This window comes from Pseudophryne corroboree, chromosome 4 (assembly GCF_028390025.1).
Source record: "Pseudophryne corroboree isolate aPseCor3 chromosome 4, aPseCor3.hap2, whole genome shotgun sequence".
In the NCBI taxonomy this organism is placed as follows: Eukaryota; Metazoa; Chordata; class Amphibia; order Anura; family Myobatrachidae; genus Pseudophryne; species Pseudophryne corroboree.
The window spans coordinates 369246882-369272097 of record NC_086447.1 but is presented as its reverse complement, the minus strand read 5'-3'; the positions used below and the strand labels follow the sequence as shown (position 1 = coordinate 369272097).

The 25216-nt window shown below is 43.3% G+C and overlaps 1 protein-coding gene across 1 annotated transcript in view; it reads left to right on the top strand.

The window, feature by feature from the left end:
- RNPEPL1 (arginyl aminopeptidase like 1) overlaps positions 1 to 25216 on the top strand; it is a 74603-nt gene that overhangs the window by 11522 nt on the left and 37865 nt on the right. The window contains 4 exon segments of the mRNA XM_063916575.1: positions 6257 to 6397; positions 10486 to 10637; positions 11182 to 11298; positions 22889 to 23124. Of these exon segments, the coding sequence (XP_063772645.1) occupies positions 6257 to 6397; positions 10486 to 10637; positions 11182 to 11298; positions 22889 to 23124 (646 nt within the window).

The window sequence follows — 25216 nt, the reverse complement described above, 5'->3', positions numbered from 1 at the left end:
GCAAGCGCTCTATTACGGGATATACTCCTAACTCCACCTCTGACTTCAGAGGGTATTGTGGGATTTTTGGAGCTATCCTACCATCTTTTACTTGTACAACTACCGGAGCTACGTTTGCCATTAATCCAGTGTCTTGTCCGTCTTTAGTCCAAAGTGACTCTGGTATCTGGGATGTCATCTCTTCTACTTGGGATGGAGTCTTATTTGCCATAACAGTATGTGACATTAATTTTGATGGGGAGTCTAACATGTCTCGTACTTCCTGAGCGTTATTCTCAGGTATGTCTAAGAATACACCTTCAGGAGTACAATAAATGACGCACCCCATTTTACACAATAGATCTCTTCCCAGGAGATTAGTTGGTGCCGATGCAGCCAGCAAAAAGGAATGCTTGGTATGTAAAGGCCCTATTGTAATCTCGGCTGGTTTGCTAACAGGGTAGTGCTGGACTACTCCCGTTACTCCTACGGCTGGAATTTTCTTACCAGTGGTTCTCATGCCCACTGTCGAATTTATCACTGATTTGGCCGCCCCCGTATCTACAAGGAAGTTTAATGATTTACCAGCTACATTAATTGCAATTTCGGGTTCACTTCCAAGACTTGCAATCAATTTTACTGGCTGCAGATTACAGGTGTGGCCACACCCCTATTGGGTATGGTGACCTCCCTGAATCCCGCTGGCAGCAACTACTTGAGAAGGGGTTAAATGGGAACTGCCAGAAGCTTGCCAGTCTCTGTTCGGGGGGTATCTTTTTGTTTCCCCTGCATGTGGCTCATAACTCCGTTTCTGCGGACCCTGATCCCAATCTCGTGTGTCGTGTCGTTGTCTAGGGGGTTGATAAGACTTTTGTGTGTTTCTTGATCTACAGTCTCGTGCAAAGTGTCCCTCTCTATGACAGGAATAACAGGTTACCACATTTGACTTACCCACAGGGTTTGGTGATTTATACAAAGGCTGCCTTGTGGTCAGAGCCTGTATACTTACGGCCATTAACTTATCACCTTGTAATTCCCTGTGTCTGGTGATATTCCGATCGTGATCAATAGCTGCCTCTCTCAAAGTAGCCACCGACAGACCTCGCCAACATGGTTGCGTGGTCTGTACCCTTGTCTTTAATGCTTCTTTTAAACCATCCATTAACACAGATACTGCTACTTCTCTATGATTTATGTTTGTTTTAATGTCCTCTATGCCTGTGTATTTAGCCATATCTAGTAATGCCCTGTGGAAATACTCTGCAGCTGTTTCTGACTCCTTTTGTTTAATGGAGAAAATTTTGTTCCATTTAACTACAGCTGGAAAATACTCTTTCAACTGTAAATTTATTCTTTTTACATTGTCTTGGTTGTACACATCTGTAAGGGGTACATCCTGATCCAATCCACAGTCAGCTAAAAATTGAGCTGAATCGACATTGGAGGGTAAACATGCCCTCAGCAATATCTGCCAGTCTTTGTTATTGGGCTCTACAGTGTTCCCTAGGTCTCTGATGTATTTCTGGCTAGCAACTAGATCTTTTCTAGGATCAGGGAATTCAGACACTATGGTTCTTAATTCCATTCGGGAAAACGGGCTGTACATGGCAATGTTCCTGACAGGAGTGACTCCTGTAGTGTCAGTTTTCCCATTTGGCACTGCTATTACCCTAACGGGATTAAGCCTAATAACATCATTCTGAGTAGATTCTACAGCCTGTGGTGAAATGGTTTCAGCATAGTGTATGGTGCCGTACTTACCCGTTGATACGACCTCACCTGTCCCTCCGCTAGGGGCCTTTGATACTAATCTTAAGGGTTGGGCCGTGCCTACTGTTGTTTCTGATATGGTGGCTGCTAGAGAGAGCGCCGATATTGTTGACGATTCGTCCTCTTGATCACACTCCTGGGGAAAGTTTAAAACAGGGTACAACTTGCACGGGTTAATATTTGCATTAGTTAACTTATTAACATTATCTTTAACATTTATACAGTTGCTAAGTGTTTGTTTGTTACACCCTAGTGCGTCATTCTCCGCAACCAATTTCTCTCCTGATATATATGGTGGCGGCGGTGCCGTGGCTATCAGTTTCCTGATAGGGTTAGATCCCGCCGCCTGAGCCAATCCTCTCTGTATTTCACCCTCCTGTTCCCATAACTGCAAATAATCATAATGTTTGATCCGTCTCTTTGTTGATTTAATGAGACATATCCTCCTCCTTAGATTCAGTAACACATCTGGGCCAAAGCTGCCTACTCTTGGGAACTTCTCCCCGTCATGTACAGTCATTCTCTCCCATTCATCACATAAAACCTCTGTGTGTGAACCATATTTTTCACACATTACATACCTTGCCGACCCGATTGGTCGGTTTACTGAATCAACCCGAACCGAGGTTGATCGTCCCCTACCCGAACAACTGGCCCCCATAGCTTGCAGGTGTTGCTTGCACTACCTCTGACCTTTATATCAGGGTCTTCAGCGAACCCTTACAAAAACCACGATGTTCAAGATAGGCTGACGGTGGCGGTTTACCGAGTACCCCACTCACTCGCCCACGCCGACCAATACGACCTACACACTGCTCTAGCGCTGGCGTACTCGACCCAGGGCCCCTGCGACCTGAACCTCTATTTACTGGAACATGTGAGGGTGATCCGCAGAGCACTTACTCTTTCCAGTAACTATTGGTTGCTGGATAGTTCCTTAGTGACCAGCGAACTTCCCTTAAAATAAAAAAATTACACAAATCACGTTAGAATGTACAAATAGCGTTTATGACCCCTTTCGTACACAAATGGCACTGGGTCAGATTACTAACTAATGCACACAATTACGTGCGGTACAATCGTTCGGCACATAAGCAACTAATCTTATGTGCGGAGCGACCAGTGGAATCGAAAATTTCGGCTGCGAATTCCTTCAGCATGAGCTTTAATGGCCTATATGGGTTCTGCACCAAACCCCTGGGTTGTGCTATTTTCTCTATAGCGGACTTCTTAGTCTGCTGTACCTGGACCTCCTGGTCTGTTCCGGACCTCCTGGTCTGTGCTACAGTAGACCTCCTGGTCTGCTGTACTCTAATGCTCAAATTTTATGTTTAACAAGGGATGCCTCCCTAGCCACCATGCACGTCACTTACATGTATGTACCTCACGAGAACTCGACTTCTTGTGGTTCAACCTCAAAAAATTGTAGAACTTATATATGCAAACACTCACTCACCACATGTACACTTTACTTTTGTTTCTATTTCTGCGCAGAAATTTCTTTCCTTTAGACCAGATGAGTTGTAAATTGGAGAAGGATCTATTAGCTTAAATTTCGGACACTAAAATCGACTTGCGCTATTTATCGCGTTGCCACCTTTTCGCCTGTTAAAATAATACTATCGTGTGATTTGAGTTACGTGGGTGTACCCAGATGCTCCGTTGCGTAATATACGCTGCGTGCGTCGGCCTTTGGGTTGCGTACGCGAGTCTCAGCCTTTTGTTAGAGACACGCGTACACAATGCAGATATCCACCGTAACACAATTAACACGTTTATCAATGTAGATGATTCTCAATCATCTACCGAGCACCACACAGATCTCTCCTTGTATCTTTAGGCAGAGCTGTGTGCGTGCTTTACAATTTACCCCTTAATGTATTACTTTTACTCTTTAACTATTAAATAGCGACAAATCTCTTTTAGCACGTTTATCAATTATAAAATGGCAAACAGGAGAGTGATATGAAAATACACGAAAAAGAAATGCAGATATGTGTGCGTGCGTACGCAAGACAGAAATAAACAGTTTTTAAAAGACACTAGCGTGTTATTCTTACCTCCGGTTCCGGATTCCCTCAGCACCCTTTACTAAGCGAAGCAGACGCTTATCCAGGCAGCACTACGAGGAATATGATCTCCCGCCCTTTGCTGATGGATAATGTCTGCTGAAATTACCTAGTACAGATATGTGAAGGACGGACGAGCCGCCAATTGATAAAGCTAAATATTTATCTTACTTAAAACCCTTTAAGAGGTCAGAGAACACAGTACGCTGTTGGCGTACGGAATACCGTAAGGGTACGCACGTTGCGTAACAATCGCTTAGCCGTAGTCGAGACGCTCAAGCGTCACGTTCGCTCACGGTCAAGAGATCACAGGCAGACACGCTATTGGCTGCCGACTAACGTAATGATATGCTACTAGCGTAGCGGACGCTTGGGACCACGAGGAGATCACAAGCGGCGCTGATGCTCACAGTATAAAACCTTTATAACTATACCATAAAACAATGTATTATGCAGTAAACCTTGGTGTAGTGATAGGGTGTAAATGTAACACAGTGTAACCTTATTAACTTAAAGCTGTACGAGCGTCTCCGACGCTCAGAGAATACTTAGAAATATAAGAAATACACAGATACCGATCTTTGGTTCTAACACCTTATATGAACGTTCTATTTGCAAAAGAATAATACAATACAAGTCATACACTACCAATATAACATAGACTAACTAACCAGATAACTACACATGAAATACAATAACAGTACAATAACACTTTAAGAGGAAAAGAGAGGGAAAAGGGGAGAAGAGAGAGAGAGATATGGCTCACAATAACAATAAAGACAATATGATTGCGGAGAAAACTTACGCACAAAGGGAACAATCGCATGCGCCTTTCTGAATATCCAGCTCCCGATTATCTGTGATGAGAACCGTTGAAGAGAGTGAGCTGGATCAGATCGGCTTGTCTATTTATGCACCACACACAATACAATACAATGGTCCCTACAATCTCATTGTTCATTGGACACAGGAATTCGTCTTCGCATTATAACAAAAGGTCATAGGTTGATTTATACAGGTGGGCTGTGACTATTTCCAACTGCTCAGGTGGGTGGGAAACTAGGTTTCCCGCCGCATGGATAAGTGAGTGCAAATAATAGCAAATGTCCATAAACTTCTTATGTCCATAACTATTCGCACGAGCGATTAATCCGCTTCAAACCAACACCGGAATATTGCTAATTAAATACTCTTCCGATGGATACTAAACACCACTGTATAACCCATGTCTGACCCTTCGTATCAAACAAAGAGGGATCTCTTTGTCTATGAACATGCTACATTAACTAAACTTTCAGATTCTATCAAAGGGACCATAATCTACAAAATACATTATATGGTTAAAATATGTAACGATCGAGTCGCCCGCTAGACGCACACAAACTCTACCGTAAATGCGCATACCGTGCGCCTGCCGGTGCACGCACCAGCGGGTATGCGTACGCACGGGAGAACGTGGGCACGCGCAGCGGGGACACGCATGAGGTGCAAATATGGTAGTGTGCATCATGATATTTTTCTGACTTTGACAACATAAAGATAGTAAAATGTTCCACAGGATTTATTTTAATAGTGCTGAGGTGAATGAGCCTTCAACAGTGTCAGTTTAAGAAAAAACCCTATTTTCTTTGGATTATGACCTATGGTGGTGGTCCTGGTTTACTAGTCAGACTTGTTTGTTTTATGGGCCCTACACACTTGTCAACCCGGTAGCGGGGGGGGAAGGTGACGGGGGAGTTAAATCTCTAGACCAAACAAATACTCAAAAAATGGGCGCTAAGTGTAGTTTCATAGAATGAACAATAAATACTTAAAGTCCTTTGTGAGTGAAAAGTCCAACTCCAAAGAAGAGCCTCCTATAGAGATGTGTGCGTCTTCTGATTCACAGGTGACTCACGATGATATGTAATGGAAAAACAAAGTGGAAAAACATAGTGTAATATGCCTTTAAACACCGCAAATTCTTTAAGACACAATGGCTTGATATTAAAGGGTAGCGTACCCCACTCACAAGGAAAAGGGTATGGCTCCACACATAATGGTATCTTTATACATCTGAAATAGACGGTAAATGGCATAGATGGCGTACCATTACTCACTCAGATAGTCGTATGGATCCTCCTATCACGGTTTCTTTAAATCTCTGTCACCCGGCTCCATAGCACAGCATGCTTATATGGACGCGATTGTCCATATTGGCCTGCATGCATAAACGACGGGGCACCAATGATAGACGTGCGCGGGGCCGCTAATTGTTGGTGCCAACACACTGAACGATATGAACGTTCATATTGTTCAGTGTTATCTGCCAGTGTGTAGGGCCCATTACACTTTTGGACGCACATGTAACCCTCACATCCAGCACCGCCTCATGGAGAACATTTTATTGAACAAAACTTATATGTTTATATGGTGTGTTTTTTTTTTTTTCTTTTCAGATATGGTGGCTGGATCCTGAACTCTCCTATGGAAGCTCTGAGTTGTTTGTCTTCACTCAAGGGCACTCTGTTTGCAACCGTTCCTTCTTCCCCTGTTTTGATACGCCAGCTGTAAAGTGTACTTACTCTGCTTCTGTCAAAGTGAGTGATGCAAGCTTTGTTTTTTCAGTCTGTGGTTTTGTAATACTACTGACAAATGATTGATGTTTCACTTCTCCCTTCAGATGAGAGCTCTGCTTATGTGTTGTCACACTCCAATATTTGTTAGAGGTCTATCTGGTTAGAGACATGCAATGGGTTTCTGTGGAGATTCTCACTAAGGACCTTTAGCTGGTCTGGACATCCATTTTTTGACATTTTTGTTTGAAAAATATAAAAGATATTCTGAACTTTTTTTATTTTTGACATGGCTTGGTCTGCTGTCAGTCAAGTGACATTACTGTGATATATATCTCGCACATACAGTATATATGTGTCTTCATACATCTAGCCACACAATACACCATGTCAGTCTCCAGGTACTCTGCAACTCTTATCACGTTTTGGTGTTTTTTTGTTTTTGTTTTTTAGCTGAAAATGCGTCTTAGTGCCACAGCAATGCGATTAGGACGCACGAGGAGACTGCCGATCAATTTGATATGACATTTGTATGTCTGTGTGATAAGTCTGTATACAGAGCAGAATAGGACTTGTATTCAATAAGAGCTGTGGCTGCTACATTGTAGCACTTCGTGTACAGATTCAGACACTATCGGCAAAACATGCTAAAAGTATCTCACGCGACCTAGCGTACCAAGAGGGACTTTTCGGCATGACTGTACCAAAGATGTATGAGGACACATCTGTGTGTTAGTGTGTGTTTGTAATAAAAAATAAAAATAAATGTGTGTGTGTATATATTATATATGTGTGTGTGTGTGTGTGTATATATTATATATGTGTGTGTATGTGTATATATATATATTTATATATATATATTTATATAATATATGCATGTATGTGTGTGTGTGTGTATATATATATATATATATATGTGTGTGTGTGTGTGTATATATATATATATATATATATATATATATATATATATCTATCAGTAAAGAAAAAGCAGCGGCACTCCGTTGAAATGAATCAGCAAACGTGTATTATGGGCAAAATAACATCACAATGGTCACATAAAGAACCAACGTTTCGGGGTCCTGAGACCCCTTTGTCAAGGCTTGAACTGTTCACGCCTTGACAAAGGGGTCTCAGGACCCCGAAACGTTGGTTCTTCATGTGACCATTGTGATGTTATTTTGCCCATAATACACGTTTGCTGATTCATTTCAACGGAGTGCCGCTGCTTTTTCTTTACTGTTCCATGGATTATTTCTGCAGAGGGCACCCGGATTAACGTCAATATTTTGGGAGTGCCGGGCACTACAACACTGTATGTGTGTGTGTGTGTATATGTATATATATATATATATATATATATATATATATATATATATATATATATATATATATATATATATATATATATATATATGTAATTAGACTGATGATTGTATTCAGAATCAGATGACCACTGGATCTGAAAATTTTTCTTATACAATGTAGCGTCCTTCACATTCATTACATTTTTTACAGCTCTTCAGCAACAATTCAAAGACGTGTAGTAGACTGTTTTGTGACATCACTTTTAGTGCTGCAGCTGTGGCATTTTTCACTTCTTTCTGCGTAGTTATTTTTTACAGGGTTGGCAATGCCCAGAAATCACAGGGCGTGAAGTCCGGGCTATATGGAGGGTGTTCCAGTGATGTCCCTTTAATTACAGTTAGTGCTGCCAATGCAGCAGCAGCAAAATGTGGTTGGGCATTGTCTTGGAGCAAAAACCACTGTTTCTTCAACAAATATGGTCTTTTCTTCTTCATGGCTCCATGCAAATGGGGTTTCAAGATGATAGCATAGTAGTCACCCACCTGGCACACAAGCAATGCATTTTCAGTTCCTTTGCCACAATATGCTGAATCCATTGGAATTAAATGCAAAATGAAGCCGAAAGTATGCGTAAAGTTAACCTTCTGTCATTTTGCAACATCTCCGCAGCTTTGGCAATGTTGACATCTGTAACCGTGGTGGGTGGTCTCCCAGAACGCGCTTCGTCAGTCACTCGCGTATTACCCTCTTTGGGCAGTATGGATGGTGTAATGGTTAGCATTACTGCCTCACAGCACTGAGGTCATGAGTTTGATTCCCACCACGGCCCTAACTGTGTGGAGTTTGTATATTTTCCTCATACTTGCGTGGGTTTCCGCCAGGTACTCCGGTTTCTTCCCACAATCCAAAAATATACTGGTAGGTTAGTTGGCTCCCAACAAAAATTAACGCTAGCGTGAATGTGTGTGCGTGTACATGTGATAGGGAATATAGATTGTAAGCTCCACTGGGGCAGGGACTAATGTGAATGGGCAATGTGAATATTCTCTGTACAGCGCTGCGGAATATGTGCGCGCTATATAAATAACTGGTAATAAATAAATACATTTTATTATTATTATTGTATTTACTTTGAAGATAAATTGGTAGGATAGCTTCAAAAACAGCAAGACAGCAGGGTCAGTCTCGCCTAGTCATAGACATGTCCCGCACTCCCGCTGCTTTTGTACATTTCCTACACCTTATACAATCAAGCCATGTTCTAGAGCAGGCATTCCCAACCACGGTCCTCAAGGCACACTAACAGTGCAGGTTTTAGTGATATCCAGGCTGCAGCACGGATGGTTAAATCAAAATAACTGAGGTACTAATTAAGTCACCTGTGCTGAAGCCTGGATATCACTAAAACCTGCACTGTTAGTGTGCCTTGAGGACAGTGGTTGGGAAAGCCTGTTCTAGAGACTCAGTCTCACGCACTTACCATACAAACAGATGGTACCACATTACCACTACTAACTGCACCTGTGCTGATCCTGCTGTTTGTGAGAATCACATTTTGTTGCTTGAAAATCTCTGGGGGGTATTTCTGTATCTGTCAGCATTTTTGTCAAACACATGTCAGATTTTAACACTCATCTCTGTGCCGCACTTTATGCATACTCGCATCTCTTGAGAGTGAAGGAGTGAAGCTGTGCAGTAGCAGAACATTGAACTTGTGTGTGTCATGATATTTAATCATGGTTTTTATTTCCATAAACTGTAACCCTCTAAGTACCCAGCATATGGGAATAAAACTCCATTTTGTTTAAATAGTTAGGCCCAAAATACTGGTTTTAATACACTCCAAGAAGTATATAATTGAATGCTTCCCTGTTCACAAAGCAGCATTAGACAGCTCTGTATTAAATAGATGAATGCAGCGTTGCATGTACAGCATTGAGGCTAGGTATCAGCAGTTGTATATGCAGGAGAGAGATGACGCATTATCACAACGACAGAGGAAGGCGGCTATCAGAGAGGTTAATACAGTCTTCTTTAGTGCCATAAGAGTAGTCTAAAAAGTGTTCTTATTACAGTAAGCAATGGATGTGATTAAGTGCACAAAGCAAATTCCTCACTAGAATTACTTGTTCTCATTCTCTCTTAAGGCCAGTACTCACTGACAGATCTGGGTAGAGATGTGTGCTGAGCGAACCGCTTAGCACACATCTCTTCCCCCGCTCAGCACAGCGGGTAAAATGAGCGACCTGCTAGATTGAGCCTGCATGCAGGCCAATCTAGCACCAGCGATAGCGATGTGCGGGGCTGCGCATCGCTATCGCTGTGAGGGGTACACACGGAGAGATCACTGCTTAAAATCTAAACAATCTAGTCAGATTGCTTAGATTTTAAGCAGCGATCGCTCCGTGTGTACCCCCTTTTACTTCTGCTTGCTTCCACTAATCAGACTGTGATAAGAGAGATTTGCATACAACTGCACAGCAGAGAGATCTACATTTGTGCAAAACAAGGAAAGTATAATTTATTTAATTGTTTGCATGAAAGTGCAGCACTTATCTTATGGCAAGATCTTCTTAAAATATGAATTTATACAATAGCATGTATGGAAGTCCTACAGGAAGCTATGTGGCCCAACAAAGCAATGGAGGCCTACCACCACCCAGACAGTACTGTATTTCAGTAATGACCCTTTTAGAAGAGCTCCTACCCTATTACACAGAGGTGATGCTGGTATTACAGACATTATTGACACAATACTGTGGAGTATAATGCTATCGGCCCTTTTGTTCTTTTTAACCTTTATTTAGGCTCCTGCTGGAATTCGGGTCCTCATGAGCTGCACTCACAGTTACTACATAGAAGAAATGGGTATCTTTCACTTTTATATGGAACATCCTGTTCCTGCGTATTTAGTGGCCCTGGCTGCAGGCCACCTACTTCCAGCCGATATTGGTCCCAGGTAAGGGCACTTATGGTAGTATCAGGGCTCAGCTTTTACACTGATAGTTAGATAACTGTTTCCGTAACAATTTCTGTTGTCTTCTGTGTGCAAATTATAAAACTTTTTTTTTATTTTTTATTTTTTTATTGTCTTCTATAAAAAAATGAGGGTCTTAAGGAACGTAGATGGGGATGTATCAAGCTTACTATAGAGTGGTGAAATTGCCCATACCAATATAGAATTAACTTGATAAATAATATTTAGATGTTTATTGGTTGCTATGGGCAACTTCACTCATTAGAAGAATTGATACATCTCCCTCATTGTGTCTAAATGCATGGTCAGATAGTCTAGAATAGGCTTGTTGAACCTAGTTCCCAAGGACATCATTCTAGCACTTGTTCAGTTATAATCAATAAGTAGAACAATAATTAGGACTGGGTTGAACAGCCTTCCCCCGAATCCTTGTATTGGTTTAGAAATACTGTCATTTGCATATTTGAAATAAGTCTGCCAGTTACTTTTGACACTAATATTTTTTCCCCTTTGCATTTTGTCATAGAAGTCGGGTGTGGGCTGAGCCCTGTGTGCTGCCTTTGGCTGTGGGTAAACTTGCTGGCCAGGTAGAGCAGTGGCTTCAGGCTGCAGAGAGTTTGTATGGCCCCTACATCTGGGGAAGGTAATGGCCATATACAAATACATGTTTATTACTGAAGTAGGTATACTATTGTGCTTCGCTGTATAATGGGGTAATGTTTGTGTGCTACAGACACCATATCCTCCATCTGGAAATCCTACAAATAGCTATACTTCTCTGTCCATAGACATTGTGGGTGAGAGGGCAGAAAGAGAGGAGTAGCAAGGAGAGCAGGTGGAAAAGGGAGGAGCGGAGAGCAGCATGTACATTAATCAGAGATATTTATTAAGTTATTCTGAGAGCCATGAGAGAGTGTGGTAAGGTAGGAGACTAGTTGAGGTTGTGGGAGGATGGAGGTGGCATATACAGAGGCTCTGGAGGTAGAAAGTGATTGTAGTGGTAAAATGATGAGGGATTGGCGACAAAGCTGGAGGACAAACTCGTCAGAAGTATTAATAGTTGTACTTCCGAAACTCTGCAAAGATGTGGTGTTTTGAGACTCATACATGCCTACTGTATATCCCACATGCCCACAGATGTTAAAAATCTGACCAACATTTTGGTTACTAGGCTAAACAAAGCAATTCTAAAAATTATGTATCGTGGCCCAACAGGATTCATTCTGGACAAATTGACTTGTATTCACCTGCAATGGTTTTACACTATTTCTCTTTCATCCACTAGGGGACACTGGAACACTTCAGACATCTGGGGTGTGAAGTATGGAGACCAGAGATGGCACAATCTAACTTAAAAAGAAATTATGTACAGCCGGCTCCTCCCCCTTCACGCCCCCCATCCCTCAGTTTGAAAAATTGTGCTGGAGGTGTAGCACATAGAATGGAGCTCCTGCTCCAAGACTAAAGAAATTAATTTATATTTCAACTGGGGCTGAGCAAACCTAAATCTAAAAGGTGGGCGACTGCTCAAAGATTTATGAGAGACAAAGATCCCGTTTGAAGGGATCTGCTTCTCTCCTCAGGAGATCAAGCGCAGAGAGCACAGTGAGTATTACACTCAGGAGGGAGAAGCGATTACATAGAGAGAACTGAGCGTCCGTCATCCCTGCTGCAGGGCTTAGCTTATCCTCGCTTAGTCAGACCGCTAGAACGGGAGTTACCGCAGTAAGACAGGTGCTGTGAGGAGCTGTATTGGAAGGCTGTATCACAAGCTAAAGACAGGGTGCGCCGTTACTTATACCGGTGGGCGGGAAATCCGTAAAGGTATCTGCACTTGCAGAGGACTGATGATGTGAGTAAAAAATTTCAGTGGCGGCCATCTTAATTTTTAGTCTGGGCGCGCAAACTGTAGAGCCTTACTCACTGAGGGGAGGATTTTAACAGATTATAATTAACTACAAAAGGAGGTTCTACAGACGGCAGAAGCCGAGACCCCTAGGGTATAACAGCGCTATTAGGACAGCTCTGTTGCGATGATCTCACTGGATATAATAACTGAATATAAATTATGAGAAACTAAGTGTTTTCTTTCTCGTCCAAAGGATGCTGCAGACAGATCCTAAGTGGGAGGAACAAAATAAGTACAACCCATCTACTCAAGCTGTATTAACAGTTGGTGCTGTGAGGGTTGCAGATGTCAGGCTGGTTTTAATTTTATTGTTTCTTGTTGTTTTAAACGAATAGTACCAGCTGTGTATCTCCAGTTTGACTTGCTCCCTATATCTCTACGGTCTTTCTCGTCCTACTCGAAGAGGGTGAAAGCACTGCTGACTGTTGGGTGTGTGTATCTTAAACATGTCAAAAGCACCAACCAAAACCACCAAGACTTGCTATGTATGCTCCAAATGTGGTAAGAAGAGCACTAATGTGTGCGACTCATGTTTAGGAAGGGATGCACAACCTGGGAGCAGTGGGCAGTCGACATCACGGGAAAGTGCCATAGCTAATAATATTTCTAAAAAGATGACGGAATCCCACAAGCGGCATTTGGAATGGGCAACAGCGTTTTCAAAAACTATGGAGGAATTTCTAATTAAAATGACTCCGCCTGCACAAGTAGAAAAGAATGTACGTAAAGCGGTTAAAAGACCCTCCCTATCCTACAAGAAGAGTTGGAGGAGGGTCTTGTAATTGATGAAGAGGAAGGTGAGTTAGTAGAAGCGATATTGGATGTCAGTCCTCAGGAAGAGGACACTGAGGTTAAGGGATTAGATTCCCTTATTGAAGCGGTCAAACAGGTCCTTAACTTCAATGAAGAAGTAGTTAAGAAACCTGAAGGTTTTGATTTATTTGAGTCACAAAAACCGACAACATCGGTTTTTCCAATTCCTAAGATGCTCCAGGTTCAGATGGGAGAAGCATGGGAGCAGCCTGATAAATACTTCCAAATTCCAAAGAAGTTTGAGGCCAGTTATCCACTACCCAAGGGCGTCATGTCTAAGTGGGAGGTTCCGCCAATTGTGGACACCTCTCTGGCTAGACTGTCAAAAAAGACAATCTTGCCGATACCAAACGTAACGACTTTAAAGGATACGTCAGATCATAAGGTAGACACAGCACTAAAATCTATTTTTGTAGCGGCTGGTGCATCACACAGACCTACAATTGTTAGTGCTTGGGTCACCAAGGCTATTGTAGCATGGGCCGGTCATATTGTTCAGGTTGTGGAGGAAGATGACAGCCAAGAGGAGCGGAGCATATTAGCGAGTCGGCTACATACATATGCTGCCAGGTCGCAAAGGACGCTAGCAGAATAGCATCACACATCTCGACTTTGGCCATATCAACTAGAAGAACTCTGTTTCAGACTCCAAGAAGGCAGTTGAGGCGATCCCCTTTGTAGGAGAGACTTTATTTGGTACGGAGTTAGACAAGTGGATTTCTCAGGCAACTGCAGCAAAATCTACTTTTCTACCCACCACGTATCCTAGGACCGTGCCACTGGTAAGAAGAAATTATTCGGGTCCGGTGTTCAATTCTTTTAGGTCTCAGTCCTTTTGAGCTAGAGGAAGAGGTTTTGTCGGTCAAGCTCCCAAGCCACAACCAGAATGCAGGATCCTAAACCTGCCGATAAGACCGTGGCTTGACGGTCTCCCAGCTCGCCTTGTGTCTCCATTGGTGGGCGCACGGTTGGAAAGGTTTTGGGATACCTGGGCCGAGACCTTACCAGAAGTCTGGGTAAACAGGATTATCTCCCAGGGATACCAAAAAGAGTTTCTAGGACGCCCTCACAGTCAGTTCTTTACAACAGGCCTTCCTCGGTGTCCTCAGAAAGCGAGGGCATTAGGGATGGCAATTCAAAAGTTACTTCAAACAGAAGTAATTATTCCTGTCCCAACTTCTCAGAGGAACGGGATTTTATTCAAATCTTTTTGTAGTGCCAATCCTCAATTTAAAAGTTTTGAATCAGTTCTTACATGTTTCCAGGTTCAAGATGGAGTCGATCCAGTCGGTTATTGCAGGACTGGAACAAGAAGAGTTCATGGTGTCTATGGACATAAGGATGCGTACCTTCATGTTCCAATTTGGATCCCACACTAAGCCTATCTACGGTTTGCACTGGACAAGAATCACTACCAGTTCAGAGCCCTAACCTTCGGCCTATCATCAGCGCAGAGGATACAATTCCTGGGTCTCATTTTAGATACGATACAACTGAAGGTCTTTCTCCCAGAAGACAAGATTAGAGACATAAAGAAAATGTGTCAGGTTCTACAGAACCAGACCGTGTCCCTGCATCTCTGTGTAAAACGATTTGGAAAAGATGGTGGCATCTTGCAAAGCAATCCAATACTCCAGGCTTCACTCCAGACCTTTCCAGATGGATCTGATTGCTCAGGGGGCATGCATGCATTGGCTTCTCCACCGGAAGATTCGCTTGTCGCCCCAGGCCAGGTCCTCGTTAATTTGGTGGTCGGTCCACAAGAATCAAGCAGTGAGAAAGAAGTTTGGAATCTGGGAGTGGAAGATTCTGCCAACAGATGCCAGTCTCCGAGGATTTGGAGCTGTACTGGAAAACCATCCTTTTCAGGGACGATGGTCACCGCAGGATTGCAGCCTCCCGATAAATATTTTGGAATTAAGAGCCATTTACAATGCACTTCTTCTAGCGGAAAACTTAGTGAGGGCTCCACACGTGACAGATGGGACGGCGGCAGCTTACATAAACCGTCAGGGAGGAACAAAAAGCCGCAGGGCGTTAAGGGAGGCCACAAGGATCCTGTCTTGGACAGAAAAACGCAACATAATCTTGTCAGCAGTCTTCATCCAAGGAGTGGAAAATTGGGAAGCCGAGATATGCATCCAGGAGAGTGATCTCTACACCCACAGGTTTTTGAGACGGTAGTACGGCGGTGGGGTCTACCACAGATAGACCTAATGGCCTCTCGAAACAACCATCAGCTACCAAGGTATGTGGCCAGAACGCGGGATCCAGCAGCAGAAACGGTAGACACGCTAGCGATTCTATGGGCATACGATCTGGTATACATCTTTCCCCCGTTTCCGCTTATAGCGAGCGTGTTAAAGATTGTGAAAAAGGAAAGCGTGTAGGTGAATAGCACCAGACTGGCCTCGCAGGAGTTGGTACTCGGACCTGAGGGGACTACTGGAGGAGGACCTTTGGAAGCTGCCTCAGAGAGTGGACCTATTGTCACAGGGCCCATTTCTTCACCCAGACCTGAGCCGCCTATGTTTGACAGCGTGCCTCTTGAGTCCAGGATTCTAAGAAACAAGGGGATTCCAAAGTCAGCTATCCCCACCATGTTAGCTGCAAGGAAGCCCGTCACGGCAGAACATTACTTTAGAATCTGGAAGAAGTACATAGACTTTTGTCAGTCTAAAGGGTGGAATTTTCCAAAATGGGATAGATGGAGGTATGATGTTGGGATCCTTGAAGGTGCAAGTCTCAGCCCTCTCTATCCTTTTTCAACAACGTCTCGCGTCCTTACAGGAGGTTCAGACATTCTTCCAAGGTGTGCTGAGAATTCAACCACCTTTTCATCCTCCCACGGCCCCATGGGATCTAAATTTAGTGCTAGACTTTCTGTAATTCACAGTTTTTGAGCCTTTGGAGACAGCGTATCTTAAATATACACTGCTCAAAAAAATAATGGGAACACTTAAACAACACAATGTAACTCCAAGTCAATCACACTTCTGTGAAATCAAACTGTCCACTTAGGAAGCAACACTGATTGACAATCAATTTCACATGCTGTTGTGCAAATGGAATAGACAACAGGTGGAAATTATAGGCAATTAGCAAGACACCCCCAATAAAGGAGTTGTTCTGCAGGTGGCGACCACAGACCACTTCTCAGCTCCTATGCTTTCTGGCTGATGTTTTGGTCACTTTTGAAAGCTGGCGGTGCTTTCACTCTAGTGGTAGCATGAGACGGAGTCTACAACCCACACAAGTGGCTCAGGTAGTGCAGCTCATCCAGGATGGCACATCAATGTGAGCTGTGGCAAGAAGGTTTGCTGTGTCTGTCAGCGTAGTGTCCAGAGCATGGAGGCACTCCCAGGAGACAGGCCAGTACATCAGGAGACATGGAGGAGGCCGTAGGAGGGCAACAATCCAGCAGCAGGACCGCTACCTCCGCCTTTGTGCAAGGAGGAACAGGAGGAGCACTGCCAGAGCCCTGCAAAATGACCTCCAGCAAGCCACAAATGTGAATGTGTCTACTCAAACAATCAGAAACAGACTCCATGAGGGTGGTATGAGGGCCCGACGTCCACAGGTGGGGGTTGTGCTTACAGCCCAACACCGTGCAGGACATTTGGCATTTGCCAGAGAACACCAAGATTGGCAAATTCGCCACTGGCGCCCTGTGCTCTTCACAGATGAAAGCAGGTTCTCACTGAGCACATGTGACAGACGTGAGTCTGGAGACGCCAAGGAGAACGTTCTGCTGCCTGCAACATCCTCCAGCATGACCAGTTTGGCAGTGGGTCAGTAATGCTGTGGGTGGCATTTCTTTGGGGGGTCGCACAGCCCTCCATGTGCGCGCCAGAGGTAGCCTGACTGCGATTAGGTACCGGGATGAGATCCTCAGACCCCTTGTGAGACCATATGCTGGTGCGGTTGGCCCTGGGTTCCTCCTAATGCAAGACAATGCTAGACCTCATGTAGCTGGAGTGTGTCAGCAGTTCCTGCAAGACGAAGGCATTGATGCTATGGACTGGCCCGCCCGTTCCCCAGACCTGAATCCAATTGAGCACATCTGGGACATCATGTCTCGCTCCATCCACCAATGCCACGTTGCACCACAGACTGTCCAGGAGTTGGCGGATGCTTTAGTCCAGGTCTGGGAGGAGACCATCCGCCACCTCATCAGGAGCATGCCCAGGCGTTGTAGGGAGGTCGTACAGGCACGTGGAGGCCACAGACACTACTGAGCCTCATTTTGACTTGTTTTAAGGACATTACATCAAAGTTGGATCAGCCTGTAGTGTGTTTTTCCACTTTAATTTTGAGTGTGACTCCAAATCCAGACCTCCATGGGTTAATAAATTTGATTTCCATTGATAATTTTTGTGTGATTTTGTTGTCAGCACATTCAACTATGTAAAGAACAAAGTATTTAATAAGAATATTTCATTCATTCAGATCTAGGATGTGTTGTTTAAGTGTTCCCTTTATTTTTTTGAGCAGTGTATATCCTGGAACGTTACCTTGCCACTAGCTTTAGCATCGGCAAGAAGAGTCTCCGAGTTGGGAGCTTTATCATGTAATAGTCCCTTCCTTGTTTTTCATGGGGACAGAGCTGAGATCCGGAGTTTCTACCTAAGGTGGTTTCAGGTTTCCACATTAACCAGCCCATTGTGGTTCCCTCCTTCCAGGGAGATGCAGAGGGGGATTTCTCCTTGGATGTAGTCAGAGCCGTGAAAATTTACGTACTCCTATTAGAAAGTCTGATGCCTTGTTTGTTCTGTTTAATGGACCCAAGAAGGGTTGGATGGCTTCAAAGCAGACTCTAGCCAGATGGATACGATTTACCATCAGACAGGCTTGTATCTCTTGTGGTAAGAGGGTCCCTTTTCGGGTAGGTGCTCATACCACCAGATCAGTGGGTACTTCATGGGCAGCTGCTAGAGGTGCCTCCACTACCCAGCTTTGTAGAGCGGCAACGCGGTCATCGGCACACACGTTCACTAGATTCTATAAGTTTGCTACGTTTGCGTCCAGAGATACCAGGTTTGGACGTTTTGGTTCTGCAGGCTTCGGACAGCACTTCCACCCATGGGAGTATCTTTGGGACGTCCCCAGCTGTCTGAAGTGTTCCAGTGTCCCCTAGTGGATGAAAGAGAAAAGAGGATTTTGGTACTTACAGATTAAATCCATTTCTCTGAATCCACTCGGTGACACTGGATGCCCGCCTCGGTGCTGTTAACCTGCAGAGTTTTTGTTAAATTTAGTTCATACGGTTTGAATTATTCTGTTAATGGTTCTTGGTTGCTGTCTGACTTGTTGCCACGGTTAGTTCCTCTCAATAGGGCTTTATTTTTCATGTTCCTTCTTCTCTCCGTCAAATTTTTCAAACTGAGGGATGGGGGGCGTGAAGGGGGAGGAGCCGGCTGTGCATAATTTTTTTTTAAGTTCGATTGTGTCACCTCTGGTCTGCATACTTCACACCGCAGCTGTCTGAAGTGTTCCAGTGTCCCCGAGTGTATTCAGAGAAATGTATTTATCGGTAAGTACCAAAATCCTCTTTTACAACTAATTCAGGACCTGGGTGACATATCTATTGTGGTTTCCTTCAGGATAAGCGTGGATCTGAAGGCACATAGGCAGCGTCCTATAAAAACTCAAATAAGGACATAATAAATGACTCAATGACAGCTAGGCACACAGCATCATAATACCCAACACATACACATACACATACACACACACACACACACACACACACATAGGGATCAATACTAAATGCCGCCGGCCGGAATCCCGGCGGTCGAAATACCGACGCCGGAATCCCGACCACACAATCCCGACGGGTGGCGAGCGGAACGCAGCCCCTTGCGGGCTCGCTTCGTTCGCCACGCTGCGGGCACGGTGCCTCGCTACGCTCGGTACACTATTATATTCTCCCTCTATGGGTGTCGTGGACACCCACGGAGGGAGAATATGTCGGGATTGTGGCGGTCGGGATTCCGGCGTCGGTATTTTGACCGCCGGGATTCCGGCGTCGGTATTTCGACCGCCGGGATTCCGGCCGGCGGCATCTTGACCGCATACCATATTTATATACTTACAGTTTATTAAATATATATATGTGTGTGTGTGTGTGTGTATGTGTATAATAATGTGTCTCATACCCAGCAAGGGAGTAATCAGTGACACTCAGGCCATGCAGCAACGGTGCACCATTCAAGCACAATTGGCAACACCCCACACAAACATTAAAACCCTGAAGCCAGAATGTCCGTTAGAACTGGCCCTGCAGTGTAGTACTAGGGATAACACAAATTGCCTAAAGAGAGATTACATAATCCAAAAAAGGAACAAAATGACTAACAAGACGCCACCTCCAAAGTAACCAAAGATTATCCATTACTTAGAGCATTTAACAGGGATTCTAAGTATAAATTAGAAAATAAAAATTCCAGCAACAGTAACCGCCCAAATTCTGTATACCGTACCCCAAAACATGGTACACCTAAATTACAAACCACAAGCTACAACCAACTACAGTATAAACCCAAATAATCCCACTCCCTATACCTAACCCAACCTATGGAATAGGATACTCCCTAACATCCTGCTACCCAATAACTATAGAAACCATCCACCCTCCCATGCCTGTCCTAACATTTGTAAATAGAAAGCAAGTAATTTACAGTATGGCCTGTGGGGACTATTTTGGGGATGTAGTTGAAATCCCGGCGGCACCAGAATACCGGCAGCGTCGCCACAGCTATTCCCACTCCTGGGTGTCCACGACACCCATGGAGTGGTAAAAGAACCTGTGATGTGCGAAGCGAGCCACGCAGCATGGCGAGTGGAGCCAGCCCGCAAGGGGCTTCATTCCGCTCGCCCCTCTGCCAGCATTCTGACGGTCGGGATTCTGGCATCGGTATTTTGACCACCAGGATTACGTACCCAACCCGTATTTTGTATACAACCATGCAGCAAAAAAAAGCAAAGTGCTCTCCAGCAATAAGGATACAGCAAGGACAAAAGAACACTTTAAATAAACAGGATAATACTTAATGCTTAACTGAGCAGAGAAGAGTATAATATCATTATGATCAACATATGATTTGACAAACAGCAGACCACAAGGTGAATTGTCAAGAAGCAAGAAATCTAATAAATCAGACCTTATTTAGAGTCATACACTCTAACCAGAAAACCGCCTCCAAGATGTATCGATAAAGTGGAGTCTGTCCACCAGCCACCACACGCACACGAGACAGGAGTAACTAAATATTCAGGAGCAGTGAGTAGCGAAAGGTGCCGCTGAATGTGAATAAACCACAGTGTTTAAACTGACATAGGGAAATAAGACAGGACACATTACCCTGTACATTTTGAGGAGTCACTAAGTCCAGGCAGGAAAGAGCATCATAAACAGCAGATTGCACGGGCAGTGTCTGATCTGTCCCTGAAGGTGTCACTAGAAGGAAGCCCATCTCTATAGTAACAAATACATACATACATTCAGAATAATAATAGGTTGTTGATAGACCATCATCTGGGAGAGAAAAGTAAACTACTGGCCTGGGACAGGACCAACCATATTCTTGAAGCAAAGTAAACTGTCCCTTAAGCACTCTAGCAAACGTCCTACATCCTGGAGGATCAGAGACCAACCAAAGTTCACCTCCCCTATGCAATCGGTTACCCATTTTTTTTTTTTTTCAGAAGAGCCACTTGTATACGTTCGTTGCTGAAAGGTAATGTCCATCTCGCCAGATAAGCCAAACGCCTAAGAAGGCATGTCCTATAAGAAAGGAAATGAATAATCCTCAGTGCTCACCTTTGTAGTTCTACTGTAGGATGTTATAATTGTAGCAACCTACTATTTTGATAGATGAAATGTGATTGTACTCAACATACATGTTTATTGGGTCTGGTTGTCTATATGTAACAATATTTGTATCAAAATCCAATAGTACAATAAAAAAAATAGCTATGGCACATTAACACTGAAGCAGGATACACACCTAAATATTTATCTGTCAAGTGGGAACAAAAATAGGAAATGTATGGGAGCAAAGGACGATCAACTATTTGCTCCCAAACCCTGGAAAACAGACAATGGTCGTTAAGACAAATTGGCTACATCCGTTTTATTTGAACAATCGTTTTTGTCCGTTTTCCAGTGTTTGGGAGCAAATGGTTGATTGTCATTGGTGTAGATCTTGAGGCTGTGAATTCTAATTACTCTTTGCTGCATTGCAGATTTTGATGAAGGTACCCTTGTACTATTCACAGGATCATTTTCTATGTTTTTTTTTTTTATAACCTTTAAAATCTCAATGTAAACGTGGAAAAAGCAGGGATTTGAGAAAATCAAATCTATATAAATAATTATATAAATGTAAAACTTAGACTGTTCCATATGTAAGTATTTATGCAACAGAATGGTGTATGTGATTGGCATTGGTTACAGCAGGGCTAATAGTGTAATGAGAGGCATGCTTGTGTGTGCATGTGCTATCCAGGGATGTGGGTAGACAGGAATATTAGGATATATGTGCGTGTGCATTCCCTTAGTAATGATGCTGAAGAGCCCCATCCTTCTGCCACTCCAACCCCTATCCCTCTGCCATCCTCTGTCCACTATAGCCATCCTTCCACAGTTCCTATCAGTCTCCTACCTTATCCCACTCATCTGTCTCCCATGCTTCTCACAATAATGTAATACTTAAGTTCCACTAATGTAAACCCTGCATTCTCTTTTCACCTGATTTCCTTCTCATTTATCTACCCTGCTTCCTTAACAGCCATTCTAACTCCACCAGCTCCTACCACCACACACACCTCCCTAACATTACGCTCACTTAGTCCATGGACTCTTTTGCCCCATTATCTCGTCCTCAAAATAACACTGGGCCTAATTCAAATCTGATCGCATCATCAAATTTGTTAGCTAATGGGACAAACCATGTGCACTGCAGGGGGGGAGGATGGGGGGGCGGCAGGCAGGCAATTTAAATTTCACTGCAATTTAAAATTCAATTTGAACACACCACACCCAAATCTAACTCTCTCTGCACATGTTATATCTACCCCCTTGCAGTGCACATGGCTTTGCCCACTAGCTAACAAATTTGCTGCTGCGATCAGATCTGAATTAGGCCCACTGCGTTTTCTCCAGCACAAAACGAAATTCCTTACTGCCCTCCTAGACTGCAATGGATAAGAATCTTATGAAGTATTTTATCACTTTAGCTCCATTTTTGCTTATACTTTGATTTTCTGTGTGTGATTTACTCTTATCGCCTTTTGTCAGTGCAGCCTGTTAAATAAGATATTGTTATGGACATTGCAGCTGTAGTTATTTTGGTTAAGGGATGTTGCTCTCCTGTAATCTCCGCAAACATAATTTCCATATTTCCCTTATGTCTGTTTCTGTAGAACCCTTTCTTTTTCTTTTCTTTCCCTTCTAAGCCAGTCTCATCCATTACCCTTCTCCCCTTGCCTTTCCCTGCCCCCTTTCCAGGTATGACATTGTCTTCCTACCACCATCTTTTCCAATTGTTGCCATGGAGAACCCATGCCTCACATTCGTGATCTGCTCCATCCTGGAAAGTGAGGATTTCCTGCTGATTGATGTCATCCATGAGATTGCACATGGCTGGTTTGGGAATGCAGTAACAAATGCCAGCTGGGAGGAAATGTGGCTGAGTGAAGGCTTGGCAACATATGCTCAGCGCCGCATCACAACGCTGATATATGGTGTGTTTTGTTTTATTCTCTTTTTGCTATTTATTTTTCAGAATCAGATTAAGGTGGCCACTCATGGGTCCATACCGCTGCTTGACCTGAGAGTAAAACGTGATCATGTATTATTATTTTTTAATAACCTTTATATAGCACCAGCATATTCTGTTGCACGCTACAGTTGGGAACGCAGTTATAAAACAAATCTGGATCCTAACAAAGAGAGAGGTCAGAGGGCCCTTCTCTCATGCTTGTCACTCTATAGCAGGCATTCCCAATCTCTGACCTCAAGGCACACTAACAGTGCAGGTTTTAGTGATATCCAGGATTCAGCACACATGGTTAAATCAAAATAAGTGTGTCTTGGGGACTGTGGTTGGGAATTAATGCTCTGTAGGTAACTGGATTGAATACATGACTTCTACACGAGTTGTACATACTGTATTATATAATAATCCAGTCAGCAAGGGTAGAACATGCTTAGTGGGCTGTATGATCCATAGAGCATCATTGTTCAAATTTGCCTGAAAGTGGTGCGAATATAACATACCCTTCTTATATCCCCCGATTGATATTCTAGTTGAAATTAGCTAATACTAAGAATAACTTGCATTACCCATTTAAAAACAAAAATAAACCAAGGGAGAAATTTATCAAACTTTCTAAAGAGGAGTTTTGCCTGTAGCAACCAATCATATTCTAGCTACCATTGGATAGACTGTACTATATATACATGATAGCTAGCATCTGTTTGGTTGCTATGAGCAACGCTTTCTTTTGTCCTCTTAAGAAGGTTTGATAAATCTTCCCCTAAGCAAATTATTTCTGTTTACATAACATGTAATTAGTTATATTTGTTATATAATTGTATATGTATAATTATCATCTAAAATGACCTATTTCTTACCAATTAACATACAAAGCACAATTCAATAATACAAAAAATAGTCCAATAATAATGTCAGTTAAGTGTTGTTGTTATAAGGGGCCACATTATTATATACACAGCCAGCCCAGAATTCTTTGTGCATGGACTCAAGAAAGTGCTGGTAACATTCCTTATAGGTTGTGGTCCAGGTTGACATGATAGTATTATGCAGTTGCTGTAGATGTGTTGGTTGTGCATTCATGCTGTGAATCTTCGATGCCACCACATCCCAAAAATGCTTTATTGGATTGAGATCTGATGACTGTGGATGCCATTGAAGTGCACTGACCTCGCTGTCAAGAATCCTCTCAAACGATGCAGCCCTCTAGTTGTTATTGTCTAGTGATGGCCTGTGATCAAAAGAAAATATTACCTGTGCTACGGGAAACATGCGCTTTGTGTATCTATAGACGGGAGGGCATTACGTTGCCCTACCACCCCGATAATGATACCAGCACACATAGTGGCGCCCTTGTTTGAAGTCTCTTTGAGAATAGTCTCTTCTTTCAAATGATGTGCCCCTTAGTAGTTATTGTCTGGTGATCACCAGACAGTGGAGGTCATTCAGATCTGATCGCTGGGCTTCGTTTTTTTGCTGTCTTGCGTTCAGATAGTCACCGCCTCCAGTGGGAGTGTATTTTCGCCGTGAAGGTGTGCAATGCTATGTGTACGCCAAGCTGCTAAAAATAGGATTTTGGTACTTACCAGGTAAATCCTTTTCTTTGAATCCATAGGGATCACTGGAGTACTCTTGGGATATGGACGGCTTTAGCAGGACAGGGCACTGAATATTTAAATTTAGTAACTCTCCTCCCCTCCATACTCCCAGAATACCTCAGTGTTTTTTCCTCAGCCGAACAGGAGCGCTAGAGAGGATGACAATGGAGAATTACATATAACATTATAACATAATGGACAACGATAAAGTTGACAAATAACGTAACTGACAACTAAACAGTTGACACCATAACCAATAGAAATTTAAAATTTGAACAAATCGGTGAGAATGTGTTACCATAAGATCCACTGAACTTACCACAAACCAGGTAAAACTGCTCTGGGTGGGCGTCCAGTGCCCCCTATGGATTCAAAAGGATTTACCTGGTAAGTACCAAAATCCTATTTTCTTTTTCATCCACTAGGGGTCACTGGAGTACGATTGCGACTGAATGGCAATTT